The 17,339-nt window shown below is 35.7% G+C and overlaps 2 protein-coding genes across 2 annotated transcripts; both read left to right on the top strand.

Moving 5' to 3' along the window:
- Nucleotides 1-1,327: 1,327 nt before the first annotated feature.
- On the top strand, nt 1,328-10,075 carry LOC108988898 (protein CHROMATIN REMODELING 25). Its single transcript, XM_018962286.2, has 21 exons — nt 1,328-1,558; nt 2,141-2,521; nt 2,805-2,891; nt 3,034-3,274; nt 3,346-3,471; nt 3,582-3,638; nt 3,737-3,823; nt 4,253-4,348; nt 4,500-4,550; nt 4,662-4,736; nt 4,858-4,944; nt 5,229-5,320; nt 5,406-5,538; nt 7,253-7,372; nt 7,500-7,613; nt 7,727-7,810; nt 7,935-8,012; nt 8,108-8,166; nt 8,758-8,947; nt 9,037-9,135; nt 9,653-10,075. The coding sequence occupies exons 1-21, from the start codon at nt 1,392-1,394 to the stop codon at nt 10,001-10,003; spliced, it is 2,775 nt and encodes a 924-aa protein (XP_018817831.1). The 5' UTR covers nt 1,328-1,391; the 3' UTR covers nt 10,004-10,075.
- Nucleotides 10,076-11,241: 1,166 nt separating this feature from the next.
- On the top strand, nt 11,242-17,329 carry LOC108988899 (ribosome biogenesis protein BOP1 homolog). The gene is made up of 18 exons (XM_018962287.2): nt 11,242-11,569; nt 12,024-12,101; nt 12,630-12,743; nt 12,853-13,007; nt 13,421-13,538; nt 13,658-13,759; nt 13,944-14,100; nt 14,197-14,305; nt 14,402-14,504; nt 14,700-14,850; nt 14,945-15,077; nt 15,202-15,308; nt 15,394-15,464; nt 15,607-15,667; nt 15,952-16,179; nt 16,315-16,399; nt 16,706-16,884; nt 16,976-17,329. The coding sequence occupies exons 1-18, from the start codon at nt 11,408-11,410 to the stop codon at nt 17,059-17,061; spliced, it is 2,199 nt and encodes a 732-aa protein (XP_018817832.1). The 5' UTR covers nt 11,242-11,407; the 3' UTR covers nt 17,062-17,329.
- The last annotated feature ends 10 nt before the right edge of the window (nt 17,330-17,339 follow it).

Here is a 17,339-nt window from a genome sequence, read left to right as displayed (position 1 = left end):
ATCTTCAAATCCAAACGTCTCCCAGTTTCATGCTTGTATACCTCAGCAACTTTTCTGTTCCTACCGTTGATTAGTAAATTAGCCATTATCAAAGCTTCACTTTGTATTTATTATCATCATCAGGCTACACGTAAGCACTCAACTAAACTATATATGCAGTTGCTTATTAGCTTCTCCTAACCACCGTTGATGGTCAATGTTGACGATACTGGTCGTTTTTTATCTTAAAAGTTTGGTCTTATAATCCCATTGTTTATGGACTCAAAAGTTTATTTTACACATCTCTCATTACTTGCCCACTTAAGTCTTATTTTAGCAAAAGTCATAATAATCAATGACTTATTGACCCACTTCAAGTTGACTCCCCAATTTGAACTTAATTAACAACTACTGAGATTTTCAGGATCAGTACGGATGACGCACCTTTGATATTACTATTGAAAAAATATTAAATTCAAAATTTTAAACAATTTTCTCATAAATTAATTTCAATACGACTTCTCTATTATTGATTTACTACTCAGTTATATTTTTTTTTGTTCTTTTTATTATTTGAATCTGAATAAAAAATCCAGAACATGATCTTCTTATATAATCTAGAATAAAGTAAATTTAATCAATTAACGTAATCATGTAATTTAATTAAAAATAAATTTAATTTTATAAAAATTAACCTTATTTTATTCTTTGAGCCAATTTTTATAAAATTAAATTTATTTGTAATTAAATTACATGATTACATTAGTTGATTGAATTTACTTTATTCTAGATTATACAAAAAGGTAATGTCCTTGATTTTTAATCCAAAATCCAATGATTTTTAATCCAAATATTAAAAAAAAAAAAAAAAAAAAAAGGATAATAAAACAATGATAACTGAATTGTAAGAATATTATTACCCATCAATTATATGAAGTTGAGAGAACTGCTGTGATGGAAAGTGCAAAACCCACTTTGCAATGATCTGTCTCTCATGAAGCAATCAAGATGGAATAAAATGAAAAGATAGAATTTGCGAATTGAGAAGAAATTCAGCTAGGGATCAAAACCAAGTCTCTGAATAAGTAAAAAATAAAAAACAAATTAAAACCAAATTCAAATGGGAGGATTGAAGAGTCCACAGAATATATGGGCCGGAAAATTGACCTGGCGCCGCAGACCAAATGGCCCAATTTCAACCGTTTGTTATTCAACTTCTCAAAAGCACTGCAGCCCAAAATCCATTTTCACGGCAGCCTCCCACACGGTCCCTAACATTAACTTTCGCCGCAATCTTCACAAAAAGCTCGCGAACATTTTACCGCCAAATTCCATTAGATTTAAGTTTGCACAGTAACACACACCGTGTCTAAACTAAAGAACTCTGGGAAAAAGGAGGAGAGGGGGTTTCCATGGAAGACGAAGATGAAGAGGTTCTCTCAGCTTCCGATCCCAGCGATTCCAGTGAGGAGTACACGGTGGACCACGAAGAAGAAGAGCTCGAAGACGAACCGTCTGTGGGTCGTTCTGCTCCCTTCGATGAAGATCGGAAATCGAAGAACGTCGATGCTCTCCTGAGGTACCGTCTGATTTGTTTTAAACAGTGATTTTATCCCTAAGATGCATTTACTTTTCTATTCTCACGGTTATACCAAATTGGAGCTCTTTCATTTCAACTTTGGGTTTTGTATTTTTGTTCTAAAATGCCCGTGCGTTCCAATTACACCGTCCAATTTCAACGTTTCAATTGACGGACCGGAGTTTGCGTAACGTAGAATTCCGTTTGAAAATTGAAGAATACGATTTTTTTTTTCTGTTCTGTCTTTGGAATCTGTTTATAGCAGGCGTAAGCTAGACAGTAGATGCTCGTATTTACTGTCGCCAGGGTTTAGTTAACTTCAACCAATAGGAGCACTGAGTGAACTTATTGCTGCTATTATTCGATGCAATCTCCCCGTTTTGTCTATGAAGCTGGTTAATTATCAGTTTTATTTTTGTAAAATATGAAAGCTTGTCTTATTTAATTGAGATTTAAGGGTTTGTCATCGGGAAAATGTTGGTAGTGTTTTTTTCATTTATATTATTAATCCAATTTGAAAATTCTCTATGTTAAATAAAATTTACACAAATTATCGTTGGAATTTCTGATCATATTTATCAGAGGCAACCTTATCGTGAAGAGACAATCACTGCTTCCACGAGTTCTTTCAGTGACAGAAGCAGCAGCAATTTGTAGGAAACCCTTTAAACCCCCATGTTCTAATGGCTATGATGAGCAGAACGATCAACTTGCTCGTCGACTCTGGGCCCGCAAACGGTTTGTTCCTTGGGGCTCTTCAAGGCCAGCCTTGGTTGCAATTACCAATAGACTGAACATACCGAGTACTGTTGGGAAGGATTTAGTCGAGGAGAGTGTGACTCTGCCACCAGGAGTTGAGCCTTTGGTGTTGTGGCAACCTGAAGAATCTGAGGATGGGACTGCTAATTTGGTGCAGATAGCAGTTGACCCATTGCTTGTTCGTTTCCTGCGACCCCATCAAAGGTGATATCAGTTCTAAATTTTCTATATGCAGCATAGGGTTTTTTATATGGAGAGGTTTTTCCATTTGGCTACATACATAAAAATTTATAGGTGTATCGTAATAATTGACACTACCCCTCGTGCATCACAAGTGTAAACGGAAACTTAATCTAATACTATTCATCTTCCCTCAAACATATGTTGCATATAAAAAAGTGCCAAAATTCTCTGTACTTTGCATCATATTTTCAGTTGGTTGTGTTCTTGTAACTGACGAGAAAATTTCCTTTTACTTTTACTGCAGAGAAGGGGTTCAGTTTATGTTTGAATGTGTTTCGGGGTTGTGTAGTGAAGCAAATATATGTGGATGCATTCTGGCTGATGACATGGGGTGAATATCTCTCTATCCGAACCCTTTTTATCTTTTAACGCTGGGTACAATTTGTGATATTATCTACAATTTTTTTCTGGTTATTTCATCTTTATTTTTCTGTCTCCTCATATCTTCACAAGGTAATGTTTGATCTTTGCAGTTTGGGAAAGACGTTGCAGTCAATTACCTTACTTTATACTCTTCTTCGTCAAGGGTTTGACGGGAAGCCGATGGTTAAAAAGGTCATCATTGTTACTCCTACCAGTCTAGTAAGCAATTGGGAGGCTGAAATTATGAAGTGGATTGGAGAGAGAGTTCAGCTTGTTGCTCTTTGTGAAAGCACCAGAGATGATGTTGTCTCTGGGATTGACAGATTCACCAGTCCCCGCGGCTCCTTACAAGCAAGTTTGCGTAACCATACTCGAAATTAATTATCTAGAAAAATAGGCTTATTCAATAAATACTTCCACAGGTGCTGATTGTTTCATACGAGACATTCCGGATGCATTCATCAAAATTTAGCCATAGTGAATCCTGTGACCTTCTCATATGTGACGAGGCCCATAGGCTGAAGAATGATCAGACGTTAACAAATCGGGTACTAGATATGTAGTAGTGTATTTTTCTGTAAATATTCTTTTACATAGATGCCAATTTTTAACCCTTTTTTTTCCAAAAATTATATGAAAAAACATTTATATGGATCAGGCATTGGCCACTCTCCCGTGCAAGCGCCGTATATTATTATCAGGAACGCCAATGCAGGTAAGAGGCACTTAACATGAATACACGATACTTTTAGATCTTATGATTTGATGCTCATTTCCATTATCATAATCATCTCTCAATACTTACTGCTGCAGAATGACCTGGAAGAGTTCTTTGCTATGGTTAACTTCACTAATCCTGGAATATTGGGTGATGTTGTGTATTTTCGCCGTTACTATGAGGTGATCTGATTGTGTTACTTTTTATGTATAATTTATTGCTGTTGTGGATTGCTGAACTGTTATATACTTTCTAGAGCCGTCGAGGATGAAAATATATTGTTGAAGCGTCGAGGATGAAAATATATTGTTGAATTGGGTTAATCAGTTTTTTGACTTGCTGAGGTTGCTTTTCATTTGTTTCTCTCTATATCCATTTTTATTCTGTTAGGGGATTACGGATGCCTTACTGGTTGTTGAGGTATCTATTCTGGAAATTAGTGTCGCTTTCTGCCATCATGAAGCTAAGAAATAGACACGTTTGCAGAAAGCTCTGACGCTTACTTTTAAATGCTAATGTTATACTCTAAACGCACACATTCTCTCTCTCCATTTTCTATACTCAATGCATGTTCATTATGTTTTAAAAAATATGACATGTGTATCGTGAAGGCACCTATAATTTGTGGAAGAGAACCTACTGCCACTGAAGAAGAGAAGAAACTAGGTAATGAGCGTGCATCAGAACTAAGTGCAAAAGTTAACCAGGTAATCTTCTGTTTTTAGCATGAAATTGGTAGAATAAAGTTCTTGATACTACGAGTATTTAATTCTATGGAAATGATGGATAGCACATAGAGTGGTTCGAGAAAAATGCATTTGTATTTTATTTTCTCACTCAACTCATCACTTTTTACAGTTCATACTGCGGAGGACTAATGCACTGTTATCAAATCACTTGCCACCAAAGGTCTGCCTGCTTGGTTTATTTAGTGATTTTTTTCCTTTGTGCATTTTTTTTCTTTTTTCGGAGAAGATATCATTTTGCTTCATAAGACTTCTTGTTCTTTTCTACTTGCAGATGGTTGAAGTTGTTTGCTGCAAGTTGACTCCTCTCCAATCAGACCTGTACAACCATTTTATACATTCCAAAAACGTAAGTTGTCGTTCTTCTTCAGCTATCAGACCATGTATTTTCCAAATACAAAATTTATAAGCAGTTACTAACAAGAATGTTTTCCTGGACTTGTTTGCTATTCAAAATCCACCAAACACAGGTTAAACGGGCAATAACTGAAGATATGAAACAATCAAAGATTTTGGCCTATATAACTGCTCTAAAAAAGCTCTGCAATCATCCAAAGGTATGGGATTTTCTTTTTCTTTTTCTTTTTTCTTTTTTTTTCCCCGCGGGCCGGGGGGGGGGGGTTGGTACATTCTTGATGCTTTCTGAAGATCTTATAATAATTATCTTAGAGGATTTTCAATTTGGAATAGAAGAAGCAAATCCACAGGTTAGATTGGTTAAAATCCGCTGGGAAATCTTAGGTCATCTGGGCTCTAAACTCGCATCTCTTCTCCATAATATGCTTGTTTTAAATAGTATCAATATTACTTTCATGCTCATCGGCGATCTGTTATCTCATAGCTCATCTATGATACCATAAAAAGTGGAAGTCCAGGAACTTCAGGTTTTGAGGATTGCATTCGCTTTTTCCCACCAGAGATGTTCTCCGGAAGGCAAGCAATCTTATATATGATGCTTTATATATTTTATACTTTAACATAATTATACTCATGTTTTTCTTGTTTCTTATTTTTTCAGAGCTGGGTCATGGACTGGCGGCGATGGGGCTTGGGTTGAGCTATCTGGGAAAATGCATGTCTTAGCCCGGTTACTAGCTCATCTACGTCAGAGGACTGATGATCGTATCGTCCTTGTGTCGAACTATACCCAGGTATACAAGATAGTAATGCAATAAAAACCAAACTATTATATGCACGATTGCCTTTTGTTTTTGTGGCAACGGGTCCAGTTGTTGACGTGTTAGTAGTCAGTGCTATTCCATCTGGCAGGCTGGCAGCATGTCATATTTTTGGTGGCCAAAATTATAGTTATTGAATAAATCTTTACATAGGAAGCTGAGCTGATGGTATACCATCATATTCTAGTTAGTGCACTTCCTTGGAGAGTGGCCTGCTCGTTAACGTTATAGGAAATAGGAAGGGTATACAAGTAATGTTAGTTATAATAATTAGTTGCGTAAGCGCTATGCATTCTATTTTTTAAAAAAAAAGTGGAGCGTAGTGTTAAAAAAATTAATTTTTTGATGTGAGTCTCATATTTACTTATTTTTTTCAAAAAGAGTGCGTGGCGGTTGCGCACTCTATAACTGCAAATATCATTTTGAATATCCAAAACAGATATCCTAAAGGGTAAACAATTAAATAAGAACTAGAAAACTAAAAACAGTGTATGCATCTAAACTGTGATCTGTTCATCCATCATCCCTTCATCTAACCCAAGCATAGTTTCGAGTTTTTCATTTCTATATTTTTCCAGAAATTCTGCCTAGGAAAAGCCTTTAGCTAGCCTTCTTTTCCTTCTTTTCCGTTCCATAGAATAGGGAAGAATCAAAAAGAGCCTCCCAAGCTTTGCATGAACGAAGGTACCTGCAAGGAAGGAACAACACGCTAAAACTCTGAAAGTTACAACAGACTTGCAACCTTTGCACTCCATCTCTCTGCTCCACTTCTCACCATCCTTCTCTTTTTTCTCTGATTCTTTTTGAGCTCTCTATTTACATCACAGCAAGACTTTTCATCTTTGGCTCCATTGTTGAAGTCACAAGGGGCCCTTCCAATACTTGTTCTAAAATTTATGTTGTTTCAAACTTTCAACCAAACTTTCTGTGCCTGTCAACCTACCACCGTGTCTTACAAAACTTGAGCCTACTTGTGTAAGGATGCCATTATTAATCCAAAGCCAAACAATGAAACTTCCCTATGGTGGCTGTCATAACAAGACAAGTAGTTCTTCTTCCTACAATGTTGCTTCGCTTAAGTTATAGTTCTTGTCATCCTACAATGTCATAGCACTTGGTAATTTCTTCTTCTTCTTCCTTTTTTTCCTAACACATTTATTGTCAAGGTTCCCACCAATTCGCTTCAATGATCCTGCCATAGTTGTTCTGTGTTAGACACATGCCTGCACGAGTTTTCGATTTATCATACCTGACAATGGATAAGTAAAACTGAATTTTTATTTATCTTCAACTTGATTGTTATTGACTGTTCAATAGTGACTCAGTGATTTATTATATTAAAAATCCTATTGGATTCAGTTTTTTTCCTAAATCAAGGTGACTGTGATGTATCAGACACTGGACCTTTTTGCTCAATTGTGTCGTGAAAGAAGAGACCCATTTATTGACTTGTTCAATGATGACTCAGTGATTTATTACATTAAAAAAAAATCCTATTAGATTCAGTTTTTTTCCTAAATCAAGGTGACTGTGATGTATCAGACACTGGACCTTTTTGCTCAATTGTGTCATGAAAGAAGAGACCCATTTATTGACTTGTTCAATGATGACTCAGTGACTTATTACATTAAAAAAATCCTATTAGATTCAGTTTTTTTCCTAAATCAAGGTGACTTTGATGTATCAGACACTGGACCTTTTCGCTCAATTGTGTCGTGAAAGAAGATATCCATATTTGAGGCTTGATGGAACCACGTCGATCAGTAAAAGACAGAAGTTAGTCAACCGCTTCAATGACCCATCAAAGGTATACTGTTCTTCACTCCAAAACCGTATTCGGAATCTAGGCTTTGTATATGCTTTACATTTGTGTTTTGGTTGAGTTCTGTTTGGCCTCTGTATTGGAAACATAATTTAAACTCAACATCTTGCAGGATGAGTTTGTGTTTCTCTTAAGCAGCAAGGCTGGTGGTTGCGGCCTCAATTTGATAGGTGGAAATCGACTAGTTTTGTTTGATCCGGACTGGAATCCTGCAAACGATAAACAAGTAATAGCCTAGGTTAATCTCCAGATTAACAAATGGAATGTGAGTCATTAAACATGCATAAGTTTCATTCAGAGAGATAATGTTGTTACTATTTGCAATGTGTCTCCATTAAGGCTGCTGCAAGGGTCTGGAGGGATGGACAAAAGAAGAGAGTATACATCTACAGATTGTTGAGTACAGGAACAATTGAAGAAAAGGTTGGATCATGGAAGTAATTTGGATAATACGACCACTATCATTTTTTTCCTTTCTGCATTTGTTTGATAATTCCGAGCAATTCTGTTTAGATTCATATTGTTGAACAGTTTAAATTTGCCGTAGGTGTACCAGCGTCAAATGTCAAAAGAAGGGCTTCAAAAAGTTATCCAACAGGAGCAAGCAGATACCCTTACGACACAGGTTTGCGTCGCTTTGAATGTTTCTTTGCAGTTGGTATTTGCTCTTAAATGAATGTGTGAAACTATGAATAATGTGTGAAACTGTCTTAATCTCAGGTCAACTTTCTTTCAATGGAAGATCTTCGCGATCTTTTTACATTTCATGAGAATGTTAGGTAATGAGCTTTTTTGTATACCTCCTGTGTACACGGGCTATGCCTATTTCATTTGTATCAATAAAATTTACCTCTTATAAAAGAAAAAAGGTAATGAGCTTTTAAATTTTTTTGAGTTACATCACTGCACTGTCGCTTGTATGTATATCTGCTTCGTGGTGGATGAATTTGCTGAAGGGACAAGTTGGAGAGTTCAATTGACTATGAATGTATAGTTTTCACATGGTAGATACAAACATGGCATATTCTTTATATTCCTGTTATGGTTTGCATGCTGTCCATGGCCAGAGGCAATAGGTCTCTCCTTGTCAGCTGTACTTGTTTATTGTTTTATATGTTTCGAATAAAGCGAGCATCAGTATCTCTGTTAGCAGTAAAAAAGTTGATCATGACATCAGTAACTGTAGTACACTTATGGATGATACTGTTAGAAAGATGAGATGATCTGCAACAGCACCTTCTTACCTTATGTCAAATTTCTTCTGTTTTGTTTTTCATTTTTGCTTTCTAGTCCGTCTACCTTGCTTTGTTCTTTTGAACTCTGTAGGTTGAAATGTTTCTTAGCTGCAAGATCTCTTGTTATGCATGTAGGTCTGAAATCCATCAAAATATGAACTGCATCCGTTGCCAAAATTGCAATGATAGGCCTGAGAGTATAGAAGAGGGAGATGGAAATCACTCAACAAATATTAATTGCCAATCCGATCAAGAAACCTCTGATATAGGCAGATTTGCAGAAATTTCAGGATGCTTGCATAAGTTAAGGAGCTCAGAGAAACAGGTTGTCCACATCTATTCAGCAGATATTGCTTCTGCTGATTTTAGTTTAGGCGTTTAATTTGATTCTTATATTTGAGATGATAATTTCAGGTGGGGACTCCTCTAGAAGAAGATTTAGGTAGTTGGGGGCATCATTTCTTCTCCACTTCAGTACCTGATGCTATTTTCCAAGCTTCTGCTGGTGATGAGGTGTGGCAATAGTTTAATATATTTGGTCCAAAGGCAATGGCCACCTTTTATTTGCATTTGTACTCGAAAGAGTAATAGAGCTTTTTCTACCAGGCCCCCGCGTTTGTTAGCTTTAGCACGTATCCCTACATGAGTCATCTCTGCATTTTGTTGGTAATGGAAACCAGCTTTGGCACAAACTTGTAGAACACAGAATTTATTGTATGATTTTTAAAATGGTTGTTTCTCCTTTCCTCACTTGCATTAAGTGTTCCATGAATACTTATGAATGCATGCCTTGTCTTGGCAGAGAACCAATGACTGTTAAGATCTGTGGCGGTTACTTGGGATTTAAAATGATAAAATATGTGTTAAAAGTCAGTTTTGCTTTCCTTGTTAGTGAAGAATAACGCTGAACAATATCATGTATGATGTACATCCCAAATCTACAGTGCTTTATTCTCCTCATCTCCTACTGGAGAGTCCTACTGGAGAGTAGATATAAATTGAACTGGTACTCACATTGTTGTTATTGCAGGTGACTTTTGTTTTCACAAACCAAGTGGATGGTAAGCTCATACCTGTTGAGTCTGTAAGTCCAAAAGTGCTTGGACCAGAAGGAAATGAGAAGGGATTCAGATCAAAGCAAAACATGAACCGAAAATCCATTTTCTTTTCTCAGCACCAAAAACAGATACAATCTGTTTTGTCCGATAGAGATTCTATCAGTACATTTTCCAAGCCTTTGTCAAGGGCAGCAATGAAATCAGTGAGAACTACTTTAAAAGGCTCAACACATGTAGTGAAGACAAACCTCTCTCCTGGAGATCAATTACCCCAGAAAAGATTGTCTCCTGACACTGTAGAACATGATGATGATTTTGAGTAAAAGTTATTTATTATTATTTTTTTAACAGAATCGATGAGCAAGCAAAAGCACTCACTCTGAAGTCTGCTTGTCTATAGTATAGTTCTTATGTATGCATGACTACACAATATGGAGTAAATTTAAACCGAAAAACTGGTCCGGGACTGGTTCTTGTAACCGGAAAATTGGCCAGACCCGGTCCGGTTCTAGTTTCATGGTTTTCGGGACCGGATCAATCCGGTTGGAGAAAAAAAATATACAAAAATTAATATTATATATATAAGTTTTATACAAAATTGATATTATACAAAATTTTTATATATAATATATATAATTATTAATTATATATCATATATTATATATGAAATAATTTCATATTATAATTTATAAATTATAACATAAAATGTTAATCTTAAATATAAACATTTGTAATTTGTTTGATCATATGTTATTAATATAATTATATATAAGATAATGTTATTATAATTTATAAAATAAAAGTTTAATCTTAAATATGAAAATTTAATTGATCATATACTTTAAACATAAAATATATATTTAAATTATTAATAACATTTTATTTATAGCTATACTAATATATAACTAATACTAATATATTATATATAGCTAAATAATCACTATACTAAATAATCATATATAAAATAATGATATAGTAATAGTAATGCTAAATTACTATACTAATATTATCACTATAATAAATTACTATACTAATACTATCACTATAATACTATCAATAATATAGTTATAATAAATTAAACTCACTATAACAATTAACAAATACTAACATAAAAATTAACAAACTCACTACAGTTATAGTTATACTCATAGTTTAATATAAACTATAGTTATACTTATATTATATAGCTATAGTAAATTACTGATATATAACTAATACTAATATATAGTTTTACTAATAGTCTAATATTAATATTATTATATAGTCTAACTCATACTAATAGTTTAATATACACTACAGTTATACTAATATATAACTAATCACTATAACTAAATCACTATAGTCTATTAAATGTATTAAAAATATATATAAATTATAATTATCAATTTTCCAAATGATAAAAAAAATAAAAAAATAAAAAGAGAGAGAAAGAGAGAGAGTTAATTATCATTTAAAAAAAAACCACATTGAAAAAAATAAAAATAAAAAATAAAAAGAAACGGCGCCGTTTCCTCTCCTTTATCAATTCTTATTTCTCGAATAAACCCTAAAGCCGGGCCCGTCTCTCATTCTCAGACTCTCTGCCTCTCTCTCTCGTCCCTCGTCCCTCGTCCCTCGTCCCTCAGCCTCACTCTCCGTCGCACATAACTTAGCCGCAGCCTACCAGTGCTACCACGCACAGACCTTCGGCCTCACCTCACTCTCTCTGTCTTCGATTCCTCACGGAGATGAAAAATAAGGAGGAAAGTAAGAGGACGAGGAATGCTTCAAATCCTCAATCCGAAGAAGAGCCTTTAATCAATGAAAAACCTTCACAAGCACTACAACAAAAACAGCATCAGCAGCAATTAGCATCTGCTTCTGACTCTGAATCTGATTCTGACTACGAGGTACTTTCATGTTCTACTACTTCACTCTCTGTTTATTTCTCTTGAAAATTTTCTCTGGCAGAATAGTTCCTCAAAAAAATGTAAAAGAAAAGTGTGAATGTTAAGCAGCTCTAAACTCGCTGGAGACTAAGTAATAATTATGTTCTTCAGTTTAGCGAGTATTTATTCAACCTTTTCTCTGCGTCTTTTCATTTAGGAGTTCTCAAAGATGATTTAAGTGACTAGCTTGTCGCTTCGTTAATATTCTGTTTGATTTTTACGTGTTACATATTAACTTACCTTTTCGATTGCCCAGCTCGACGATAGCAATAGGTGAATGAGCAAATTCGGTATTATAATAAAAATACTTTCATAAATATTCTAATGAAAGTTTTATCTGTTATGTCTGCCTCCTAGCTCCTTTGTTCTTATGTTTTTTTTTAGTATATGAATGAAGTGGATTTGGTGGTTCTAGGATTCTTCAGAGGCTGGTGACTCTGGTCAATCGTTGAGTGAATCAGAAGCCAGTGAAAGTGGATCGTCTGGAGATGAGGTACACGATAATTTCCCTTGCATAGTTTTTTTTTAATTTTTTGTAATGACCAAGAGAATGCTGGGAAAGATAGGATATAAAAGTATAATAAGAAAAAAATATTGAACATGTGAGGGATCCGAAGAATTTAAATTCAGTGAATGAAAATAAAATCAGAGCTGAATCATGTGGAAATAATTTTTTGTATAGATCAACCTATGATACTTATCATCGCAAATATAGATATCAATGATTCGCACAGGCACACACACTCTTCTCTAAGAAATATCCCATGGGGCCCTGAAGTTAACGATCAGGTAAACCTCCAGTGGCCCTACGGGGACTTTAATTGGTGACCATTGGGGAGCAAACCCAAGGCCGGACCAACTAAGCTACCTCTCAGGGGTCACACACTCACCCTATAACTGTGTGTGTATGTGTATAATATATATATATATCACTTGCATATTTCATGAAATTCTTGTTGCTCTAGAGCCTGGAAAAGCCTTTTGAGTTTATACTAAAGTGTTTTAGAAGTAACTGTAACAGGGCATTGCCAATTCAGATGATAATGGCTTGGACGATGATCATGGTCAAGAAGATCAAAGCAATAGCTCCGAACTGCATCAAGGAGCTGAGGAGAGTGATTCATCTGAAGATGAGGTCCATTTTTATATTTAATTAATTTTCATTTGAGTATTTGTAGAATGAGATTTGAGGTTTCAAGTATCAGCTGTTTGGCAATGACTATATTTGTTCTTGCTTTGGACAGGTGGCTCCGCGAAATACAATTGGAGAAGTTCCTTTGGAATGGTATAAGGATGAGGCCCATATTGGATATGACCTTGGTGGGAAGAAGATTAAGAAGAAAGAACGGCAAGATAAATTGGATTCGTTTCTTGCAAGTGCTGATGACTCTAAAAATTGGTGAGTTTATTTATCGTACTTCTCTATTTTCTCATTCATGTAATCAGTAATTTGATAGATAAATTCTAGGGGTTGGCTCAAGTGGTAAAGGCTTTGGTCTCGTTGGTATGCTCCCTTTAGGTCTAATGTTCGAATCCTTGGGTGTAAACAATTTCTAGGGAGTCCAATGGGGGAATTTTCCCTTAAGTTACCTGAGGTATACTTGCGGGAAATTCTTTGCCAAGGGCCTGTGCACCCCCCAGAATTAGTCGGGACTTTGTTCCTAGACATCCGGTTCCAATAAAAAAAAGTAATTTGATAGATAATAACTGCTCACCTCATTTCCTTGGAAGTACTTGTGAAGGGTCTTCAGCCAAGGTCTTTCTTTAGAACATATATATGGCCATGGTGTATTTATTATATAACCTTTTCAGGCTCAAGATCTATGATGAGTACAATGATGAGGAAGTAGAGGTGACGCGAAAAGAGCTGAGACTAGTTCGCAGATTGCTCAAAGGAAAGGCACCACATGCTGACTTTGATCCTTATGCGGTCTGTAGTTCGGATTCATTTCATGCTCCTTCATTTGTCTATGGATATCATTCTCGCACTGTAACAAATTACTCACTTCATTGTATGCTTGGACTTAACTTCTTTTTTACCAATTGCAGCCTTATGTTGATTGGTTTAAATGGGATGATGCCAAGCACCCACTCTCAAATGCTCCGGAACCGAAGAGGCGGTTCATTCCTTCAAAATGGGAAAGTAAGAAGGTAAGGCTTCTTTCAGGGGCGTGTCTTCTTTTTTATGTACGGAGATATCTCAAGCTGGCAAAGATTGGGTGATTTACTTCTTTTACCTCTGGTTTCCTTCCTTTTGATGATCAATGTTCAAAAATAAACAAATGTCCGGACCTCCTTTCTGGTGACACTCTACATTTCCTCTTATAAATTACAGGTTGTTAAGCTTGTTAGAGCAATTCGTATGGGATTAATTAAGTTTGACAAGCCAAAGGAAGAACAACGTTTCTATCCGTTGTGGGGAGATGATTCCAGCTCAACAGAAAAGGCTAATCATTTAGCCTACATTCCTGCACCGAAGCCGAAATTGCCAGGTATTAACGTTCAATCACCTTTCTGGATTTTAAATTTTACACTAAATAATTTCTGTGAAGGAATTTTCCACCTATTTTGGTCTATTTCTTTTAAAGGCCATGAGGAATCGTACAACCCTTCTTTGGAATACATCCCAACACAAGAAGAGATTAATTCTTATCAATTGATGTACGATGAAGATCGGCCTAAGTTTATACCTAGAAGGTAATTCACAATGCAACTGTATCTAATCCATATCCATTTGCTTCTCTTGTTTGATATTTGATTGTCAAACATCTTGATCACTGTCTATTTGATTAGGTATATTTCTTTGAGAAGTATCCCAGCATATGATAATGGTGTTAAGGACATTTTTGAACGTTGTTTGGACCTGTATTTGTGCCCACGAGTTCGGAAAAAACGTGTAAGTCAGAAACTTGCTGAGGATCGAAGAGGCCAAGTTTTACTGATTTGCTTGTTCATTTATCGTTAGTCTTATGTTGAGTTTCATAGCACATACAGATGCATAATTTGTCCTGTAATCCATTTTCAAATCAGTATGTTCTAATCACATGATAGTTGGTCAAATTGATCAAAATTGATCCTTTTAATGTTCCAGATTAATATTGATCCTGAGTCCTTGAAGCCCAAGCTGCCAAGTCGGAAAGATCTTAAGCCTTACCCCATGACATGTTATCTTGAGTACAATGGTCACAAGGATGCTGTCATGTCAATTTCTATTGAAGCTTCTGGGCAATGGGTTGCTTCAGGTTTGTATGCTACTCTTTGTTGTAATTTCATTCAGGAAACAGGACAAAAGAATGATATGATTTGGGTCTTATGATCTTCTTATGGTTCACAAAGGTTCTCTTGATGGAACTGTGCGTATCTGGGAAGTTGAAACTGGTAGATGTCTTAGAGTCTGGGAGATTGGTGAAGCAGTTAAGTGTGTAGCATGGAATCCATTGCATGAGCTTCCAATTTTAGCTGTCTCTGCGTAAGGCTCAATACTTTGTCTTATTTTTTTCCTGTTCTACTCCCAAAAAAAGGATACTGAATACAAATTGAAGCTGGGATTCACATTACTTTTCAGTGTAGTTCAACTACTGAGAATTTTTCAGGGGACAGGATGTACTACTTTTGAACACTGGTTTTGGTGATGAAGAAGAACAGAAGAAGATAAAGGAAATTCTCCATGTTGAGACATCTAAAACACCAGATGATTCAGGTCAGTACAAAATATCTATTACTTTCAATGTCCTAGAATAAATGAATGTATTTTGACCTTTGCACAATATATTACGCATGCTTAGGCAACAAAATACCTATTGTAAGTTGGCTTCAAGATGATAAGCATGAAGGGATCAGGTTAAGGCATTTTAAGGTACGTCTGCTTTAAAACTAATTCGCTTCCATCCCACTCATTACGTCTCTGCCCTCTTTCTTTTTCCTTAGGTGGTAAAATTTTATTGTAGAGTTACTTGTTAAAAATAATAATAATTGCTTGCTTTGTTGTCCTGCCGCAGACTGTCTCTTCAGTAGAATGGCACCGTAAAGGGGACTACCTATCAACCGTAATGCCAGCTGATATCCTTAGCGTAGTCATTTTTTTAATTTCTACTTTAATTGATTATTTGACATGCATGATTTACTCCCATTTGTCAATGATGGTCTTCTCAGTTGTCCCTTAGTCTTTTAAAATTTATCAACTCATACACCCTGGACTGAGTAAGGGTTACTTGGTGTTCAGCATAGCATCATCTAAGCATGGGACTATGTCTAAGCAATTATTCCTGCTTAGACATGAGCTGGTTGATAAATGCCTGATTTATTCTTGAACATGCCTTGGATTTTCTTGACCTGTTAATTACGTGAATCGAGAGCTGTTCTTATACACCAGCTCTCTAAAAAGCATACTCAAAGAATACCTTTCAAGTTGCATGGACTTCCAGTTTCGGCAGTGTTCCATCCTACTCGTTCCATCTTTTTCATCTCAACGAAGAAGAATGTTCGTGTTTACGATCTGTGGCAGCAAAAGTTCATCAAAAAGCTTGAAACTGGACTGCGTGAAGTCTCTTCCATTGCTGTTCATCCTGGGGGTATCTTTTCAATTTTCATTTCTCGATTATTATTTTGTATTGTGTGGATGAAAGTTTATTTTATTAGGTTAGTTTTTCATTTGTTGGTATGCTCAGTCATCTTTTCAAAATATCTGAGATGCACTTTCCACGCAGGTGATAATGTAATTGTGGGGAGCAGAGAGGGAAAATTGTGCTGGTTTGACATGGACCTTTCATCTCAACCTTACAGAATTCTAAAGTATGTCACAGCACCAATTGGCAAAATAATGATGATCGTATAGATGGATAAAAGATCTCTGTGTGGAAAATGTTGTGCCTATCCTCAATTGAAAAACTTATATGGTTTCTTGAAATGATAAAAGCTAAACATCCGGTATTTGAGGATGTGATGGTTAATGAGCAAATTGATTGTTAGATTACAAAATCTAGAGATTAAAAATATTGAAGCTACAATATATATATATACACAGATTCCAATCACCTTCAACAATTTTTTTTGTCTATATGGTGTTTCATTTTTCTGACGTGTTTGGAATTTTCTCAGGTGTCATCCAAAGGACATTACCAATGTGGCCTTCCATCGCTCATATCCCCTATTTGCTTCATGCTCTGATGATTGCACTGCATATGTTTTTCATGGCATGGTTTATTCTGATCTTAACCAGAATCCTCTTATAGTTCCCCTTGAAATTCTTAGAGGACATACAAGCTCAAATGGGAGAGGTGAGAGCTTTGAATATTTGTCATTTATTTTCCAATTGCTTTTGTGTAGAAACTGATATCATTGTCATTGATTATGTCATCTTTATTGCAGGAGTAATGGATTGTAAATTTCATCCAAGGCAACCCTGGTTATTCACTGCGGGTGCTGATTCAGTGATCAAACTTTATTGTCATTAAGGAGTTCTGTCAAGCTGATAAGAATGTGATCTAGGGTGGGGATGAGTCCCAAGAAAGGGACTTCATATTTTTTCAGGCAACTATACTGTTTTATTGTTGAGGAGGAAAAGTTGAAAACTAATTGTTGCTCATCAATCATCTCGAGCTCGATATCGAACATCAATCCTGTATCGTTTTTGTAATCTGAAATGCATAAATCAACCAAAAGTATTGTTTTTGCTTATCAAGCTCGATACTAAATACAAATCAAACAGAGAGAGAGAGAGCAGTTTGTAGAC

Source organism: Juglans regia, chromosome 13 (genome assembly GCF_001411555.2).
Source record: "Juglans regia cultivar Chandler chromosome 13, Walnut 2.0, whole genome shotgun sequence".
In the NCBI taxonomy this organism is placed as follows: domain Eukaryota; kingdom Viridiplantae; phylum Streptophyta; class Magnoliopsida; order Fagales; family Juglandaceae; genus Juglans; species Juglans regia.
This window is presented reverse-complemented; position numbering and strand designations above follow the sequence as displayed.